The sequence below is a fragment of the Acipenser ruthenus genome, chromosome 24 (assembly GCF_902713425.1).
Source record: "Acipenser ruthenus chromosome 24, fAciRut3.2 maternal haplotype, whole genome shotgun sequence".
Lineage (NCBI taxonomy): Eukaryota > Metazoa > Chordata > Actinopteri > Acipenseriformes > Acipenseridae > Acipenser > Acipenser ruthenus.
The window spans coordinates 14,428,971-14,445,563 of record NC_081212.1 but is presented as its reverse complement, the minus strand read 5'-3'; the positions used below and the strand labels follow the sequence as shown (position 1 = coordinate 14,445,563).

At 44.0% G+C, this 16,593-nt stretch overlaps 1 protein-coding gene across 4 annotated transcripts in view; it reads left to right on the top strand.

The window, feature by feature from the left end:
• The window catches only part of LOC117429240 (protein mono-ADP-ribosyltransferase PARP6), a 50,402-nt gene that overhangs the window by 15,029 nt on the left and 18,780 nt on the right, over positions 1-16,593 (top strand). For 3 of the 4 annotated variants that reach the window (XM_058998416.1, XM_058998417.1, XM_058998415.1), the window contains exons 9-18: positions 36-186; positions 2,817-2,948; positions 3,076-3,171; positions 3,668-3,760; positions 4,224-4,349; positions 6,174-6,239; positions 7,636-7,703; positions 7,788-7,836; positions 13,622-13,734; positions 14,797-14,869. In XM_058998416.1, the coding sequence (XP_058854399.1) occupies positions 36-186; positions 2,817-2,948; positions 3,076-3,171; positions 3,668-3,760; positions 4,224-4,349; positions 6,174-6,239; positions 7,636-7,703; positions 7,788-7,836; positions 13,622-13,734; positions 14,797-14,869 (967 nt within the window). The remainder of the gene's footprint in view (positions 1-35; positions 187-2,816; positions 2,949-3,075; positions 3,172-3,667; positions 3,761-4,223; positions 4,350-6,173; positions 6,240-7,635; positions 7,704-7,787; positions 7,837-13,621; positions 13,735-14,796; positions 14,870-16,593) is intronic. The other variant, XM_058998418.1, reaches the window with a different exon arrangement.

The window sequence follows — 16,593 nt, the reverse complement described above, 5'->3', positions numbered from 1 at the left end:
CTCCCCCCCCCTCTCCCCCACCCTCTCTCCGGCAGGTCTCCCAGTTTCCCTCTCCTCCAGGACTCTGTGTTAAAGGGGAAGCTGGGTGTGCCGGAGCTGCGTGTGACAAGGCTCATGAACCGCTCCATCTCCTGTACCATAAAGAACCCCAAGGGGGAGCTCTTCAGCTACCCCCCAAGCAGCCAGGCAAGTCACACTGTTAAACAGGAGAGTTAACCCTTTGAGATATTGTCTCAATACAATTTTGTGATACAGAGCTCTCTCCAGTAAACAGTTCTGTAGAAATGCTAAAAAAATGTGGAACATTCTTTGATAAACATGTATTTGTATGTTCCTATAGTCCTTGAATATAAGTTTTTCCAATGGACAACAAAACATGTTATAAATGTCCCACCTATGAAACTCTGTTCAAATGCATATACATTTGATGAAGTGTTATCAGATTTTTTTTTTCTTAGAGAAAAAAAACAATTACAATGAAATATAATTCGGTTAAATCATTTCGAGCATATTTGGGTGCCACACAAGATTTTTTTTTTCTATATAAATTATTAATTGTCTCTCAGATAAGTTAACTTTTCTAACAGTGTGCTTTTTTGTAACATCAACATTATAATAGTTCAATTTCCCATCACATCCCTGGTTAGGGCTCTGGACTCTTGACCGGTGGGTCGTGGGTTCAATCCCAGGTGATTATATGGGTAATTGTATGTAAAAATAATGTGGTATCTTGTAACAATTGTAAGTCGCCCTGGATAAGGGTGTCTGCTAAGAAATTAATAATAATAATAATAATAATAATAATAATAATAATAATAATAATAATAATAATAATAATAATAATAATGTTTGTAATGGAATGAGGGTTAGGGTTAGGGTTAGGGTTAGGGTAGAGTAGGAGGGCTGGTAGAGCTGAAAGCTCACATTGTCACATGTTTTGAATGGAATGAAGGCTGCTCAGTCCTGGCACTTGGAATTCTCTATTCAAGCTCAAACATGTATTTTCATTTTAAACAGATATCTGGTACTACAGTAAGTTCTCAGTTTGCTGGACTTACCTTCCAGGAAGTCTGTTACTGCTTCATGTCTTTGGCCATTTCACTCCAGCAGTGTCTTCAGAGACAGAGCAAGTTACTGAGAGCATGCCAGTCAATAGGGGAAGCAGCTGATTGGTTATCGAAATGATAGAAGCTAGGGAAGGGGTGTGCAGGCAAGTCTTAAAGCATGGCTTGCAAACAGAGATTTCTTCAACCTAGAGTACTACCAGATATCAAATGAATGTTTGCTAAAACACGTGATTCTTTCAAAACTGCACATTTGAGACGTATATAATGAATGGCTGTGGATGGCAGAGAACATTTCTGGAACTAAAGTGTGGATTTATACATTAAAAAGCATTCAGAATATTGATTTGTGATATTATTATGTCATGTGCACAGTGTATGTCTAGAATGAGGAGGGAAGCCCCTTTGCTATCTGGCTACCAACCCCCCATAATCAATGAGGATGGAACCCCCTTGCTGTCTGACTAGCACCTCTCCCATAATCAATGAGGAGGGAAGCCCCCTTGATGTGTGGCTACCACCCCTCCCATAATCAATGAGGAGGGAAGCCCCTTGATATGTGGCTACCACCCCTCCCATAATCAATGAGGAGGGAAGCCCCTTGATATGTGGCTACCACCCCTCCCATAATCAATGAGGATGGAAGCCGCTTTGATATGTGGCTACCACCCCTCCCATAATCAATGAGGAGGGAAGCCGCTTTGATATGTGGCTACCACCCCTCCCATAATCAATGAGGAGGGAAACCCCCTTGATATGTGGCTACCACCCCTCCCATAATCAATGAGGAGGGAAACCCCCTTGATATGTGGCTACCACCCCTCCCATAATCAATGAGGAGGGAAGCCCCTTGATATGTGGCTACCACCCCTCCCATAATCAATGAGGAGGGAAGCCCCTTGATATGTGGCTACCACCCCTCCCATAATCAATGAGGAGGGAAGCCGCTTTGATATGTGGCTACCACCCCTCCCATAATCAATGAGGAGGGAAGCCGCTTTGATATGTGGCTACCACCCCTCCCATAATCAATGAGGAGGGAAGCCGCTTTGATATGTGGCTACCACCCCTCCCATAATCAATGAGGAGGGAAACCCCCTTGATATGTGGCTACCACCCCTCCCATAATCAATGAGGAGGGAAACCCCCTTGATATGTGGCTACCACCCCTCCCATAATCAATGAGGAGGGAAGCCCCTTGATATGTGGCTACCACCCCTCCCATAATCAATGAGGAGGGAAGCCCCTTGATATGTGGCTACCACCCCTCCCATAATCAATGAGGAGGGAAGCCGCTTTGATATGTGGCTACCACCCCTCCCATAATCAATGAGGAGGGAAGCCGCTTTGATATGTGGCTACCACCCCTCCCATAATCAATGAGGAGGGAAGCCGCTTTGATATGTGGCTACCACCCCTCCCATAATCAATGAGGAGGGAAACCCCCTTGATATGTGGCTACCACCCCTCCCATAATCAATGAGGAGGGAAACCCCCTTGATATGTGGCTACCACCCCTGCCATAATCAATGAGGAGGGAAGCCGCTTTGATATGTGGCTACCACCCCTCCCATAATCAATGAGGAGGGAAACCCCCTTGATATGTGGCTACCACCCCTCCCATAATCAATGAGGAGGGAAACCCCCTTGATATGTGGCTACCACCCCTGCCATAATCAATGAGGAGGGAAGCCCCTTGCTGTGTGGCTACCACCCCTCCCATAATCTCCTTGTCTCCACTTGACCCATCAGAGCGTGTCTGTTCCAGCCACCAGGCCTCCCCCGCAGATTACCACGAAGCAGCTGATTGAATTGTTTTTCTCATCCCAGGCGGGCGGACACTGCAAGAACATCCCTACCCTGGAGTACGGCTTCCTTGTGCAGGTAGGGCTGGCCTAGTGCTGAGCTGCTCTCGCACTGGGGATAGGTCACGGGTGGTTTTACAAATCATTCAGTCTGATAAACTCTTACATTACTGTTAGCTTACCAACCCCTCCTCCTCTCGCTGTAGATTATGAAGTATGCGGAGCAGCGCATCCCCACTCTCAATGAATACTGCGTGGTGTGTGATGAGCAGCATGTCTTTCAGAACGGATCCATGCTAAAGGTGGAGTATCAAGATCACAGATCTCATTGACAGGATGTACCGACACCATCATGAAAACAATGTGAAGCACTGGTGCATGACAGAACATACGAACACATACCATCAGGACCTCTCGCACTGTATCGTTCCAAATTCACCAATAAGCCATCACCATCTAGGGATCTGCCATTTGATTTCCTTTTTGTTTTTCAGGCAGTAAACTAACTGCACTAGGTGGTGATGATGCTTACTAGTGTAAATACACTTGACTGATCTAGCCTTCCTAATAGATGTCTACAGCAGCTTCTCAACTCTCATACTGTAAGCAAAGAACCTTTACAAACACAATATTGAGATGCTGCAATAAGAAACACTCAGAAGGATTGTAAACCTCATACAAAGGCAAAGGGGCTCCTTTGACAGTGTTTTGAATTATCAATCAGCTGCAAGGACCTGGGCGTGTGCTGATGGTCTGAATCGCTTGTGAAGGTTCTGATGTTTTTTTGTGTCTCTGCAGCCAGCGGTGTGCACCAGGGAGCTGTGCGTCTTCTCCTTCTACACGCTGGGGGTCATGTCCGGAGCAGCTGAGGAAGTAGCCACTGGAGCAGAGGTGACCACATTATGAGATACACGTATTCATACACTACTGTCAGTGTTTCTACAGTTAACACTGTACATTCTACTTTGGTAATGCCACTCTAAGGCATTGGTTGGCCCCTCACATCATATGCTGATACACATGATATTCATCAGAGACCTCCCTGCTTAACTTCTGAAAAGTGACAAGATGGTATCGTCGGACGTTAATTCCTGGTACAAGATGGGCTTCATGCCTGTGTGTGTGTGTGTGTGTGTTCCAGGTGGTTGATCTGATAGAAGAGGCTTCACGCCTCTGTGTGTGTGTGTGTGTGTGTGTGTGTGTGTGTGTGTGTTCCAGGTGGTTGATCAGGTAGAAGAGGCTTCACGCCTGTGTGTGTGTGTGTGTGTGTGCGTGTGCGTGTGAGTGTGTGTTCCAGGTGGTTGATCTGTTAGAAGAGGCTTCACGCCTGTGTGTGCCTGTGTTTGTGTTCCAGGTGGTTGACCTGTTAGTTGCCATGTGCAGAGCGGCGCTGGAGTCGCCCCGGAAGAGCATCATCTTTGAGCCCTACCCTTCTGTGGTCGACCCCAACGACCCCAAGACCTTGGCCTTCAATCCCAAGGTAAATACTGCAGTCTGCCAGTGCTGTCAACTCCCAGATACCAGCCTGAGGACTTCAAGGTGCCTGTACAAGCCCCAAATCAATAACTAGGATTATGAAGCCACCCTGTATTTCAGAAGCAGTTAGAATGTATATTTGGCCTGCAGTATATGAAATATACAGATGTGCTCAAATTTGTTGGTACCCTTACAGCTCATTGAAATAATGCTTCATTCCTCCTGAAAAGTGATGAAATTAAAAGCTATTTTATCATGTATACTTCCATGCCTTTGGTATGTCATAGAATAAAGCAAAGAAGCTGTGAAAAGAGATGAATTATTGCTTATTCTACAAAGATATTCTAAAATGGCCTGGACACATTTGTTGGTACCCCTTAGAAAAGATAATACATAATTGGATTATAGTGATATTTCAAACTAATTAGTTTCTTTAATTAGTATCACACATGTCTCCAATCTTGTAATCAGTCATTCAGCCTATTTAAATGGAGAAAAGTAGTCACTGTGCTGTTTGGTATCATTGTGTGCACCACACTGAACATGGACCAGAGAAAGCAAAGGAGAGAGTTGTCTGAGGAGATCAGAAAGAAAATAATAGACACGCATGGTAAAGGTAAAGGCTACAAGACCATCTCCAAGCAGCTTGATGTTCCTGTGACAACAGTTGCAAATATTATTAGGAAGTTTAAGGTCCATGGAACTGTAGCCAACCTCCCTGGGCACGGCTGCAAGAGGAAAATCGACCCCAGAGTGAACAGAAGGATCGTGCGAATGGTAGAAAAAGAACCAAGGATAACTGCCAAAGAGATACAAGCTGAACTCCAAGGTACGTCAGTTTCTGATCGCACCATCCGTCACTTTTTGAGCGAAAGTGGGCTCCATGGAAGAAGACCCAGGAGGACTCCACTTTTGACAGAAAAACATAAAAAAGCCAGACTGGAATTTGCTAAAATGCATATTGACAAGCCACAATCCTTCTGGGAGAATGTCCTTTGGGCAGATGAGTCAAAACTGGAGCTTTTTGGCAAGTCACATCAGCTCTATGTTCACAGACGAAAAAATGAAGCTTTCAAAGAAAAGAACACCATACCTACAGTGAAACATGGAGGAGGCTCGGTTATGTTTTGGGGCTGCTTTGCTGCGCCTGGCACAGGGTGCCTTGAATCTGTGCAGGGCACAATGAAATCTCAAGACTATCAAGGCATTCTGGAGCGAAATGTACTGCCCAGTGTCAGAAAGCTCTGTCTCAGTCACAGGTCATGGGTCCTCCAACAGGATAATAACCCAAAACACACAGCTAAAAGCACCCAAGAATGGATAAGAACAAAACATTGGACTATTCTGAAGTGGCCTTCTATGAGTCCTGATCTGAATCCTATCGAACATCTATGGAAAGAGCTGAAACTTGCAGTCTGGAGAAGGCACCCATCAAACCTGAGACAGCTGGAGCAGTTTGCTCAGGAAGAGTGGGCCAAACTACCTGTTAACAGGTGCAGAAGTCTCATTGAGAGCTACAGAAAACGTTTGATTGCAGTGATTGCCTCTAAAGGTTGTGCAACAAAATATTAGGTTAGTGGTCCCATCATTTTTGTCCATGCCATTTTCATTTGTTTTCTTATTTACAATATTATGTTGAATAAAAAATCAAAAGCAAAGTCTGATTTCTATTAAATATGGAATAAACAATTACTTTTGTCAGTTTCAAGTTATTTCAGAGAAAATTCAGCATTCTTCGTTTTTTGTGGAGGGGTACCAACAAATTTGAGCACGTCTGTATGTGGATTAGTGACCCAGTCGCTGTGTCTCCTCCTTCCTCTCCCCACAGAAGAAGAACTATGAGCGTCTGCAGAAGGCTCTGGACAGTGTGATGTCTATCCGGGAGATGACACAGGTGAGAGTTCAAACCCAGTGACTAGACCAGAGATCATGATGGCAACAGGAGCATTTGTGTATTGAGTAAGGTTAAGGGCATGATCATGTTTCTAAAATGTAAAATACAAATACAATGACATGCAAATATGGATCTATCAAACGACACAAAAGCAGAGATTGAGACCCAGAGTAGTTAATTGTAATGTCTTTAGTTTCTGTACCAATACAACAGTGTTGCACTATTCCAGATTATGCCAGCTGGCATTGCAAGGCACAACAAGCTGGTACAGTTTTTTGGTACTTTGGTAGCTTTCCACAGACACTACAAGGCAATGACTTGTTTGAATAGCTCCACCACTGATAGCGCAACAACTAAAATAAGTGACATCCATGAAGTGATTAGTGCAGTCTTTGTTTGGAGGCCCTTTGAATGATGAGTTTTATGAGTGGCTTTGAAAAGAAATAAAGCTTGGTGTTCACCAGGTAATAAAACCGGTACTAAGAAACAAATAAGAAGTCTATCATTGTGTAACAGGGGGAGACCTGTGCTGACTCTTCTGATGTGTTCATAGTGCTGCAGGGAGAGGGCAGCAGCCCGTCAATATCCGCCTGTCAGTCATGGCAGTGACACGGAGAGGTGGGAGAGTGGGTGTGCGGGCTTTCCTTCTCTCTGAGTGGCTGAGAGGCGGGTCTTGGGGGAATTGCTGGCCCTATAAGTTAACATTCTGCTGTTCCCTCAGGTCTGCCCTCTGAGACATAAAAGGTGTGCGGAAGCGCTGGAGAAAAAGCTGTGGGGATGGAAATCCCAACAAGAAAAATAAATAAACAAATAAATAAAAGAATTAGCGGTAGCGGGGAAAAACCTTGGGCAGCCCCGGTAAACAGTGTATAGCAGGCTGAGGGAGCCGCTAGTGTAGGACGGAGACCCGGGCCGTGTGGGTAGCGACGGTTGGGGTGAAGCTGCCGAGCACAGCACCTTTTATTTGTAGTTTTGTTTACTGTGTTTTATTTTCCCTGTTCCTTTCGCCTTTTGATTAGTGTTTTGTTTGAGACTCTGTATCCTGTACCGCCCCCGGTATAGTTGTGGCTCTGTCGCTACCATAGTTGGTATGGCAGACCACAGACAACAGCGCCCTCTGCGGGCTGAAAAGAAATTAAGCTCCCATAATAAAACTGGGCACCTGTGCGGTGTTCCTAAATTACTTCTCTGTGTCCTGTGTGTCAGTGAATTATCCACCACCCTTCCACACCTTGATTAAAGAAATGTATTTGTTTGTGCGCACATACATTTCTGTCTAGGATCGCGGCAGATCTAGAGAATTTCACTAGCAGGCAGCAGTGTGGTCAGACTGTGGGCTTGGACAGCTGACCACATGGCTTGTTTTGAATGGCTGACTTGATATCCTCTATTTCAGGGCTCGTATTTGGAGATTAAGAAACAGATGGACAAGCTGGACCCCTTAGCCCACCCTCTGCTCCAGTGGTGAGTGGAAAATCGTTATATTGTCATAGAAAAGTCCAATAGAGTGCTGTATAGTGAATCTTTCTTCTGATTCTCCTGTTTCAGGATCATATCAAGCAACAGATCCCACATCGTCAAGCTGCCACTGAGCAGGGTATGTTCATGTTTCAGATCAGACTGTACTGGTGGGGGTGGGGGGGGTGGGGGGGGGGGGGGGGGGTGGCGTAGCCCCCCAAGGTCAAGGCTGGTCTGCAGCTTTTGAAACAATAGAGCCAGACACAGAAAATGCAATTTAAGCATTTCTTGCACACTTTCAATTCCCCCAAAAAACCAAACAGGAACAAAATAAAGGTTTAAACACAACTCTCAACGTACACCCCACCCACGCTTCGCTATCTCGGTGTATAAACACACAGAGCACAACCTGCTGCTCTCGCTCTCACAAAACAAGCATTCCTTTGTCCCTTTCTATACCATGTGGCCAGTGGTTAATTGACAATCAATCATTTAATCACCAGCTGGCCACATTCCACACTTTTCCAATCACACACTCAAACATTCCACCCTTAAATTATTCAGTCAAACTAAATACCTATTAAACAATGAAACCCAATTTACAGTGGAGGGCTGTGCAAAAGTGTCCATCTTGGCCACAGGCTGTTCCTCCATACCTGAGCCAAGATGGCCGCCAGCCACCAAGCACACACACGCACACGGAGTTGCTCTGCTATCTTGCAGTGATTCTGTGGGCCACAGCCACACAGCTGTGTTTGTAGCTGAATACAGTGGGTCCCATAGAAAAGGGCCCCTGTACCACAGTAAATCGCAGGCTAACTCGAGGAAAGTCAATCTCTACTGCACTTTAAGTGTTAACTCAATACTTTATTTTTCCAGCAGAGAGCGCCAGAGAGCTTTTAGGAATTTACATGGCTCTATACTGTTCATCCTTAACAAGATGATTTGTGTTTTAGATGTGTTTAATGCCCCCCTCCCTCTTGGGTACTGTATTAACAAACATACTGTATTTTTAAAAATGATTTTATGGTTTGACTACAATGCTGGTAATGTGTAGGCTGTATTGTTTGTGGTACGGTAACACTTCATTTGAATAGTATGTCGATTTTTCGATTTGCTTCACTTTTGAAAGGTCCTTTATGATTCTCTAGACAAGCCCAGTAAAGGCAGATTGACAGAAATGTGATAATATCTGGATACTGGAGCAACAGAACCAGAACCACAGCATGATTCCAAACACCATACCATAGCAAGAGAAATGGAAAATATCCATTAAAATGATGCTGAAGCGACTGGCTCTTTGATATTATAACTCACTAGAACAGCCCTAGTCAATCCGGTTGTTCCATTCACTCAGATTCTAAGACCTTGTTGTTTTGTTTAGAAAGTTCCTCACACATTTGCAGAGCATCCAGCTGTTGAACTGGACATTATAATACTAAGAGCCACGTTGGAAAAACAGAAGCAGTCTTTTAACAACCCTTTGAAATACAGAACACTGTGTTGTTTGCGTGCTGCTTTCTGCCTAGGTGATGAACAATCAGGATGTTTCAGAGTTGGAACAGCTGCTGGAAACTAAAGAACTGTGCAATTCCAATGCAATAAACCATACAGAACACCTCTATCACTCCAAAAGGAGAAACATTGTATTTCAAAGGAAGACAATCAGATAGCCGTCTTCCTAGGAAATTTAAGTTATTAAATGTAATTTGTGTTTATTTGTTGTCCAGCATAAATCAGTAATAAATCACTGTAATGTACCACCTGCCAATATCAATTGAGTGAAAGCTGAACTAACAGGTGGATAACTGGCTCTCTCATTCACTATGTTGAGAAAAGTACTTCAGGGTTTACTGGCTGGTACTAGCAGGCTAACCAACCGTATGCACTTAAATCCAGTCAAACCCAACTGCTGCTCCCGAGCGGGTTACATGCAGAATATCTTGATCGTTTTGGAATCAATTCCTCAAACAGGTGGATTGAATCCAATTCCACTGTGATTCTATGAACAAGGCAGTGGTTATCTCAGTCATTTCTAATATGTCTTGAATGAACTGAGTGAAATTAGATGAGACTTCATGGACAGAACAATGCGACAATAGATTTGTAGCACTGCCTGGCTGTATCACATGATTCTCACAGAGAGATGTGTGAGTGAAGGTCAGGCAGTGGAAACTGTTCAATATCATCCAGTGACAACTTTACCATGTCATAGTTGACCACGACTGGAGTTATGCGTCCCAAGCCGAAGGCGAGGGTACTAACGAAAGTCATGGTCAACTACCACACGGTAGAGCCTTCATCGACGGGCACTATTTTTCAATAAGAATTTTTATTATTATTTTCTTTTAAAAACCACTTCAAAACCTACATTTACTTTGAACTGCTAATGATTTTCAGGTAACCTTCCACTGAGAAGCTTTAGGGGGATAATAAAGGAAAATAGTCCTGAAAGTTTTCATAAACGATCGCACACATAATTAGAGAAAAAAGAAAACTGTATTTAACAGATATCTGAATGGAGCAATATTGCTAAATTGTCTGTGTCTCAGTTTGTTGTTGTTGTTGAAAGAAGCTGAGCTCCATTTGAGCTGACAGGCTGTGATTGGCTGATTCGGCAGTTGCGGGTACAGGACTAGTTGCTTTTGCTAGTGCAAAGTATTGATTGGCTGGTTTTGGTGGATAATAAAATAAATTTGGAGCAATTGTGTCTTTGTTCAGTATTTGCTGTCCAATAGATGTGAACTGAGCTTTTAATACAGCATGTCACAATGAAAAAAACGGCACTTTCTCAAATTGATTTTAAGTTTGATTGACAGTTGATGCGGTGACGTTCCAGCGTGCATCTACTGTCTAATAGAAGCCCGGTAGAGCTGGAAGCTGATTGGCTGATCGTAGTGAATCGTTTTCTATGCCTTATTACTCTTGTTATTGTGGTAAGATTTTATAAGGGAAGGCGTGTAAATTTTATTCAACCTGTTGTACCAGATGTCATGTTTTAAAATATCATGTTTGGTATAACATTTGTTTCTTCCCAAACTGCATATAAGAGACCTACAGTATCTAGCTAATAGAAGTGCAAAACATGTCACATTTCTGTTATCCCGATGAAAATGTTGATGTGTTGAGTTCTAATTCAGTGGCCCTCTCAAGCCACTGCTTCTACCTCAATCTTTCTCATTGTTAAAGAGCAAGTTGTTTCAAATGGCATCTGACTTCTTTTTTTATATTTCCCTTGCTAGTTTATGGTGATTGCAGTCATTCAGAGTGGTGACGGGTTCTGTTTATGGTGTTATGTCATTCAGAGTGGTGACGGGTTCTGTTTATGGTGTTATGTCATTCAGAGTGGTGACGGGTTCTGTTTATGGTGTTATGTCATTCAGAGTGGTGATGGGTTCTGTTTATGGTGTTGGCAGTCATTCAGAGTGGTGATGGGTTCTGTTTATGGTGTTATGTCATTCAGAGTGGTGACGGGTTCTGTTTTATGGTGTTATGTCATTCAGAGTGGTGACGGGTTCTGTTTATGGTGTTATGTTATTCAGAGTGGTGACAGGTTCTGTTTATGGTGATTGCAGTCATTCAGAGTGGTGACGGGTTCTGTTTATGGTATTATGTCATTCAGAGTGGTGACGGGTTCTGTTTATGGTGTTATGTCATTCAGAGTGATGACTTGTTCTGTTTATGGTGTTATGTCATTCAGAGTGGTGACGGGTTCTGTTTATGGTGTTATGTCATTCAGAGTGGTGACGGGTTCTGTTTATGGTGTGATGTCATTCAGAGTGGTGACGGGTTCTGTTTATGGTGTTATGTCATTCAGAGTGGTGACGGGTTCTGTTTATGGTGTTATGTCATTCAGAGTGGTGACGGGTTCTGTTTATGGTGTTATGTCATTCAGAGTGGTGATGGGTTCTGTTTATGGTGTTGGCAGTCATTCAGAGTGGTGATGGGTTCTGTTTATGGTGTTATGTCATTCAGAGTGGTGACGGGTTCTGTTTTATGGTGTTATGTCATTCAGAGTGGTGACGGGTTCTGTTTATGGTGTTATGTTATTCAGAGTGGTGACAGGTTCTGTTTATGGTGATTGCAGTCATTCAGAGTGGTGACGGGTTCTGTTTATGGTATTATGTCATTCAGAGTGGTGACGGGTTCTGTTTATGGTGTTATGTCATTCAGAGTGATGACTTGTTCTGTTTATGGTGTTATGTCATTCAGAGTGGTGACGGGTTCTGTTTATGGTGTTATGTCATTCAGAGTGGTGACGGGTTCTGTTTATGGTGTGATGTCATTCAGAGTGGTGACGGGTTCTGTTTATGGTGTTATGTCATTCAGAGTGGTGACGGGTTCTGTTTATGGTGTTATGTCATTCAGAGTGGTGACTTGTTCTGTTTATGGTGTTATGTCATTCAGAGCGGTGACGGGTTCTGTTTATGGTGTTGGCAGTCATTCAGAGTGGTGACGGGTTCTGTTTATGGTGTTATGTCATTCAGAGTGGTGACGGGTTCTGTTTATGGTGTTATGTCATTCAGAGTGGTGACGGGTTCTGTTTATGGTGTTATGTCATTCAGAGTGGTGACGTGTTCTGTTTATGGTGTTATGTCATTCAGAGTGGTGACGGGTTCTGTTTATGGTGTTATGTCATTCAGAGTGGTGATGGGTTCTGTTTATGGTGTTGGCAGTCATTCAGAGTGGTGACTGGTTCTGTTTATGGTGTTATGTCATTAAGAGTGGTGACGGGTTCTGTTTATGGTGTTATGTCATTCAGAGTGGTGACGGGTTCTGTTTATGGTGTGATGTCATTCAGAGTGGTGACGGGTTCTGTTTATGGTGTTATGTCATTCAGAGTGGTGACGGGTTCTGTTTATGGTGTTATGTCATTCAGAGTGGTGACTTGTTCTGTTTATGGTGTTATGTCATTCAGAGCGGTGACGGGTTCTGTTTATGGTGTTGGCAGTCATTCAGAGTGGTGACGGGTTCTGTTTATAGTGTTATGTCATTCAGAGTGGTGACGGGTTCTGTTTATGGTGTTATGTCATTCAGAGTGGTGACGGGTTCTGTTTATGGTGTTATGTCATTCAGAGTGGTGACGTGTTCTGTTTATGGTGTTATGTCATTCAGAGTGGTGACGGGTTCTGTTTATGGTGTTATGTCATTCAGAGTGGTGATGGGTTCTGTTTATGGTGTTGGTAGTCATTCAGAGTGGTGACTGGTTCTGTTTATGGTGTTATGTCATTCAGAGTGGTGACGGGTTCTGTTTATGGTATTATGTCATTCAGAGTGATGACGGGTTATGTTTATCGTGTTATGTCATTCAGAGTGGTGACGGGTTCTGTTTATGGTGTTATGTCATTCAGAGTGGTGACAGGTTCTGTTTATGGTGTTATGTCATTCAGAGTGGTGACGGGTTCTGTTTATGGTGTTATGTCATTCAGAGTGGTGACAGGTTCTGTTTATGGTGTTATGTCATTCAGAGTGGTGACGGGTTCTGTTTATGGTGTTATGTCATTCAGAGTGGTGACGGGTCTTGTTATGGTGTTATGTCATTCAGAGTGGTGACGGGTTCTGTTTATTGTGTTATGTCATTCAGAGTGGTGACGGGTTCTGTTGCTCCAATATTGATTTGCCATAATGTTTTTCTATAAATCTGTATTTACCTGGCTTGTCTGGAGAATCCAAGTTGCCAGCAGGTGGCAATATAACCTTTCAACACTGCCAGCCCCACCTATATACATGTAGACAAGACTGTTCTGTCCTGGCACGTTCTCCAGACAAGCAGCTCAAAGCCAAGTAAAGGCTCAATATTGGAGAAGACGACCCAAGCACCAAACACCAAAGGACCAAACTAGTATAGCAAATGTAAAAACAGAAATTAAAATGACATATGTAGCTACTTATTCCTAACCTTGCGCCCCCCTCTCTCTTCTTAGCAACTCAAGTTCATGCACACCTCTCACCAGTTCCTGTTGCTAAGCAGCCCCCCCGCAAAGGAAGCTCGTTTCCGGACCGCCAAGAAGCTGTATGGTAGCACCTTCGCCTTCCAGTGAGTGACGCCCCAGCTCCCTTCAGAACAGAGCAGGACAGAGCTCACCTCACACAGCATGAGTGTCAAACACAAGCCCCAGGGCGTGTGCGGCCCTCCCCAGGCCTCCCAGGCTTCTCATGGTTGATGGGATTTGTAGTTTTCTTTTTATAAGAGGTGTGCTCTGTATCACAATTTCCACCAACCCTTTTCAAAAGAGATTTCACTTTGCCAGATGGGCATACAGTGCAGCACTGATACTTCTCCGTTCGATAGATCAGTGACGTGTTTAACTCACTGTTAGGTCATGTTGACAGTAAATTTAAACAGTTCTATATTTTACATTATAAGGGCCCTTTAATAATGAAATGGTGAATTGAGCAGGGAGCCCTGTAGTATATGTTGGCTATATTGAAATTAGTTTTTTGACTTTTTGAAATATATACAGTAGCAACACACCCATTAAAGTAATATAACCAGTTTAAAAAATGGTAAAACTACCCCATAGTTCAATCAGCCCTTGGTAACTTCTTTTAGAAAGAAACTACAAAAGTACCGTAATATACAGAGTACAACATTATTTGGATAATGTCTGTGAGTTATATTGAGGTTGTGCAGTTCACCTGAATAATATTTGTTGCTAGGGTTGAAAGCAGGATGTAATGGATCACTGCTGATTAGTTAATAATACCGACATTGGCAAGAGCCACATACTTACTGTACCTCTCGACTACAGAGCTTGAGCTTTTGTTGAATGTTAAGATGTTCGTCTTTGAACCGTTATCGCTTCGTGTCCAGTCTTTGCCTTTCCATTCAATTGAATTGGCTGAGATGCTAAGTATCTTCAAAGAAGTGAGAGATGTACACACAAACAGAAGAGGTGTGTGTTATTCCCTGGTTGTGTGTTATACACAGGGAGAATGTTGTATTCTAATAATTACGGTAGTCCTATATACCCCTGAGTGAGCCCATCTCCTGTATTGTAGAACACAGGCACACCTCAGGACAGTGTTCAGACAGTATCCGGGTCCCTTTTTGTTCTCACAGTTTCTCTGTTTCTCTCTCTCCCTGCCCCCATTCTAGTGGTTCCCATATTGAGAACTGGCACTCCATTCTGAGAAATGGACTAGTCAATGCGTCTTATACCAAACTGCAGGTATGTAGCTATCACAGCTAGAGAGATGCATCCATCCCTGGACCAAGGCCTGCCTTAACCCAGGCCTGGGGTCCAGCTGCTCCATTTTGACAGTAACGGATGCCATGTTCCTCCTCATTGCAATGGGTTTCTGCAAGGCCCACCGGTGAACCCAGCCCATGTCACCCTCCTCTTCAGCTCTGACAGCAATGGACGCCATGTTTCTCCTCCCTGTTCCTATTGGCTGTCACATCCAGCGTGGAAGTGTGGAATATGGCGTCCACTGGGTGGCTGGGTTTTCGGTCTGCCTTGCTAAGGCAAGGGTGGGCCACTAGCTGGAGCGCGAACCACTAACCATCAGTTTTCAGAGCGGAATTTTGCTTCCATGAAAGAACCTTTTCCAGGGTGGCCCCTGGAAACAGCTGGCAGCCTAAAGGCATTGAGGTCGGTGGGGGACATTGGTAAAAGGTTGTAGTGGGAAAGAGAATCCAACAGCAAGGTTAGTAATTCACCATTGAGCATGGTTGTTTTTTTTTTTTTTTTTTTTTTACCTTTGAACTCTGCTAATGTATGCTGCTGTTTACTAACATTTATTTTTTCAAAGCAGAGAATTGTCTGTGATGGTGGTTGAATAAAGATACAGTTTACACCCAACACACAAAACTGGTTGTAAGGGTCTGGGTTAGACCCTCACTTGTCCAGCCTTCTCAATAGCTGTCACCCACAAACATTCTCAGAATTAAATGGTTTACACAAGACACAATGTAACAACCATCCGGACAGGTTCAGGGTAAGATCTGTGCACCGGCCACCCAAAGGGGAAAAAGACAATAGACAATAGGCAGTTAGGTAACTCACACTGCAATATTACACTATGTTCACACATAATTATCAAACAATACCGTAAATCCTCTTTGACTTCAATGGGGAGCCCTGCACTGACCGAGCAACAAAAAATGATTGACTGCTGTGTTAGACAGAGCATTATACTCCATCTAAAGTGTGAGTACAAAAAGCACAAAGCAAGCACCATAGAGCGCATGTTTATACAGGAAGTAAGGAGCAAGTGCATATAGTGCAGATACTGCGTCACTGTCACGACTCAGGGGGTATAATTCATAGTGCTGTCACTGTGCTGCACTGACACGACTCAGGGTAGAATTCACAGTGCTGTCACTGTGCTGCACTGACACGACTCGGGGTAGAATTCACAGTGCTGTCATTGTGCTGCACTGACACGACTCGGGGTAGAATTCACAGTGCTGTCACTGCGCTGCACTGACACGACTCAGGGGGTAGAATTCACAGTGCTGTCACTGTGCTGCACTGACACGACTCGGGGTAGAATTCACAGTGCTGTCACTGCGCTGCACTGACACGACTCAGGGGGTAGAATTCACAGTGCTGTCACTGTGCTGCACTGACACGACTCGGGGTAGAATTCACAGTGCTGTCACTGTGCTGCACTGACACGACTCAGGGGGTAGAATTTACAGTGCTGTCACTGTGCTGCACTGACACGACTCGGGGTAGAATTCACAGTGCTGTCACTGTGCTGCACTGACACGACTCAGGGGGTAGAATTCACAGTGCTGTCACTGTGCTGCACTGACACGACTCGGGGTAGAATTCACAGTGCTGTCACTGTGCTGCACTGACACGACTCAGGGGGTAGAATTCACAGTGCTGTCACTGCGCTGCACTGACACGACTCAGGGGGTAGAATTCACAGTGCTGTCACTGTG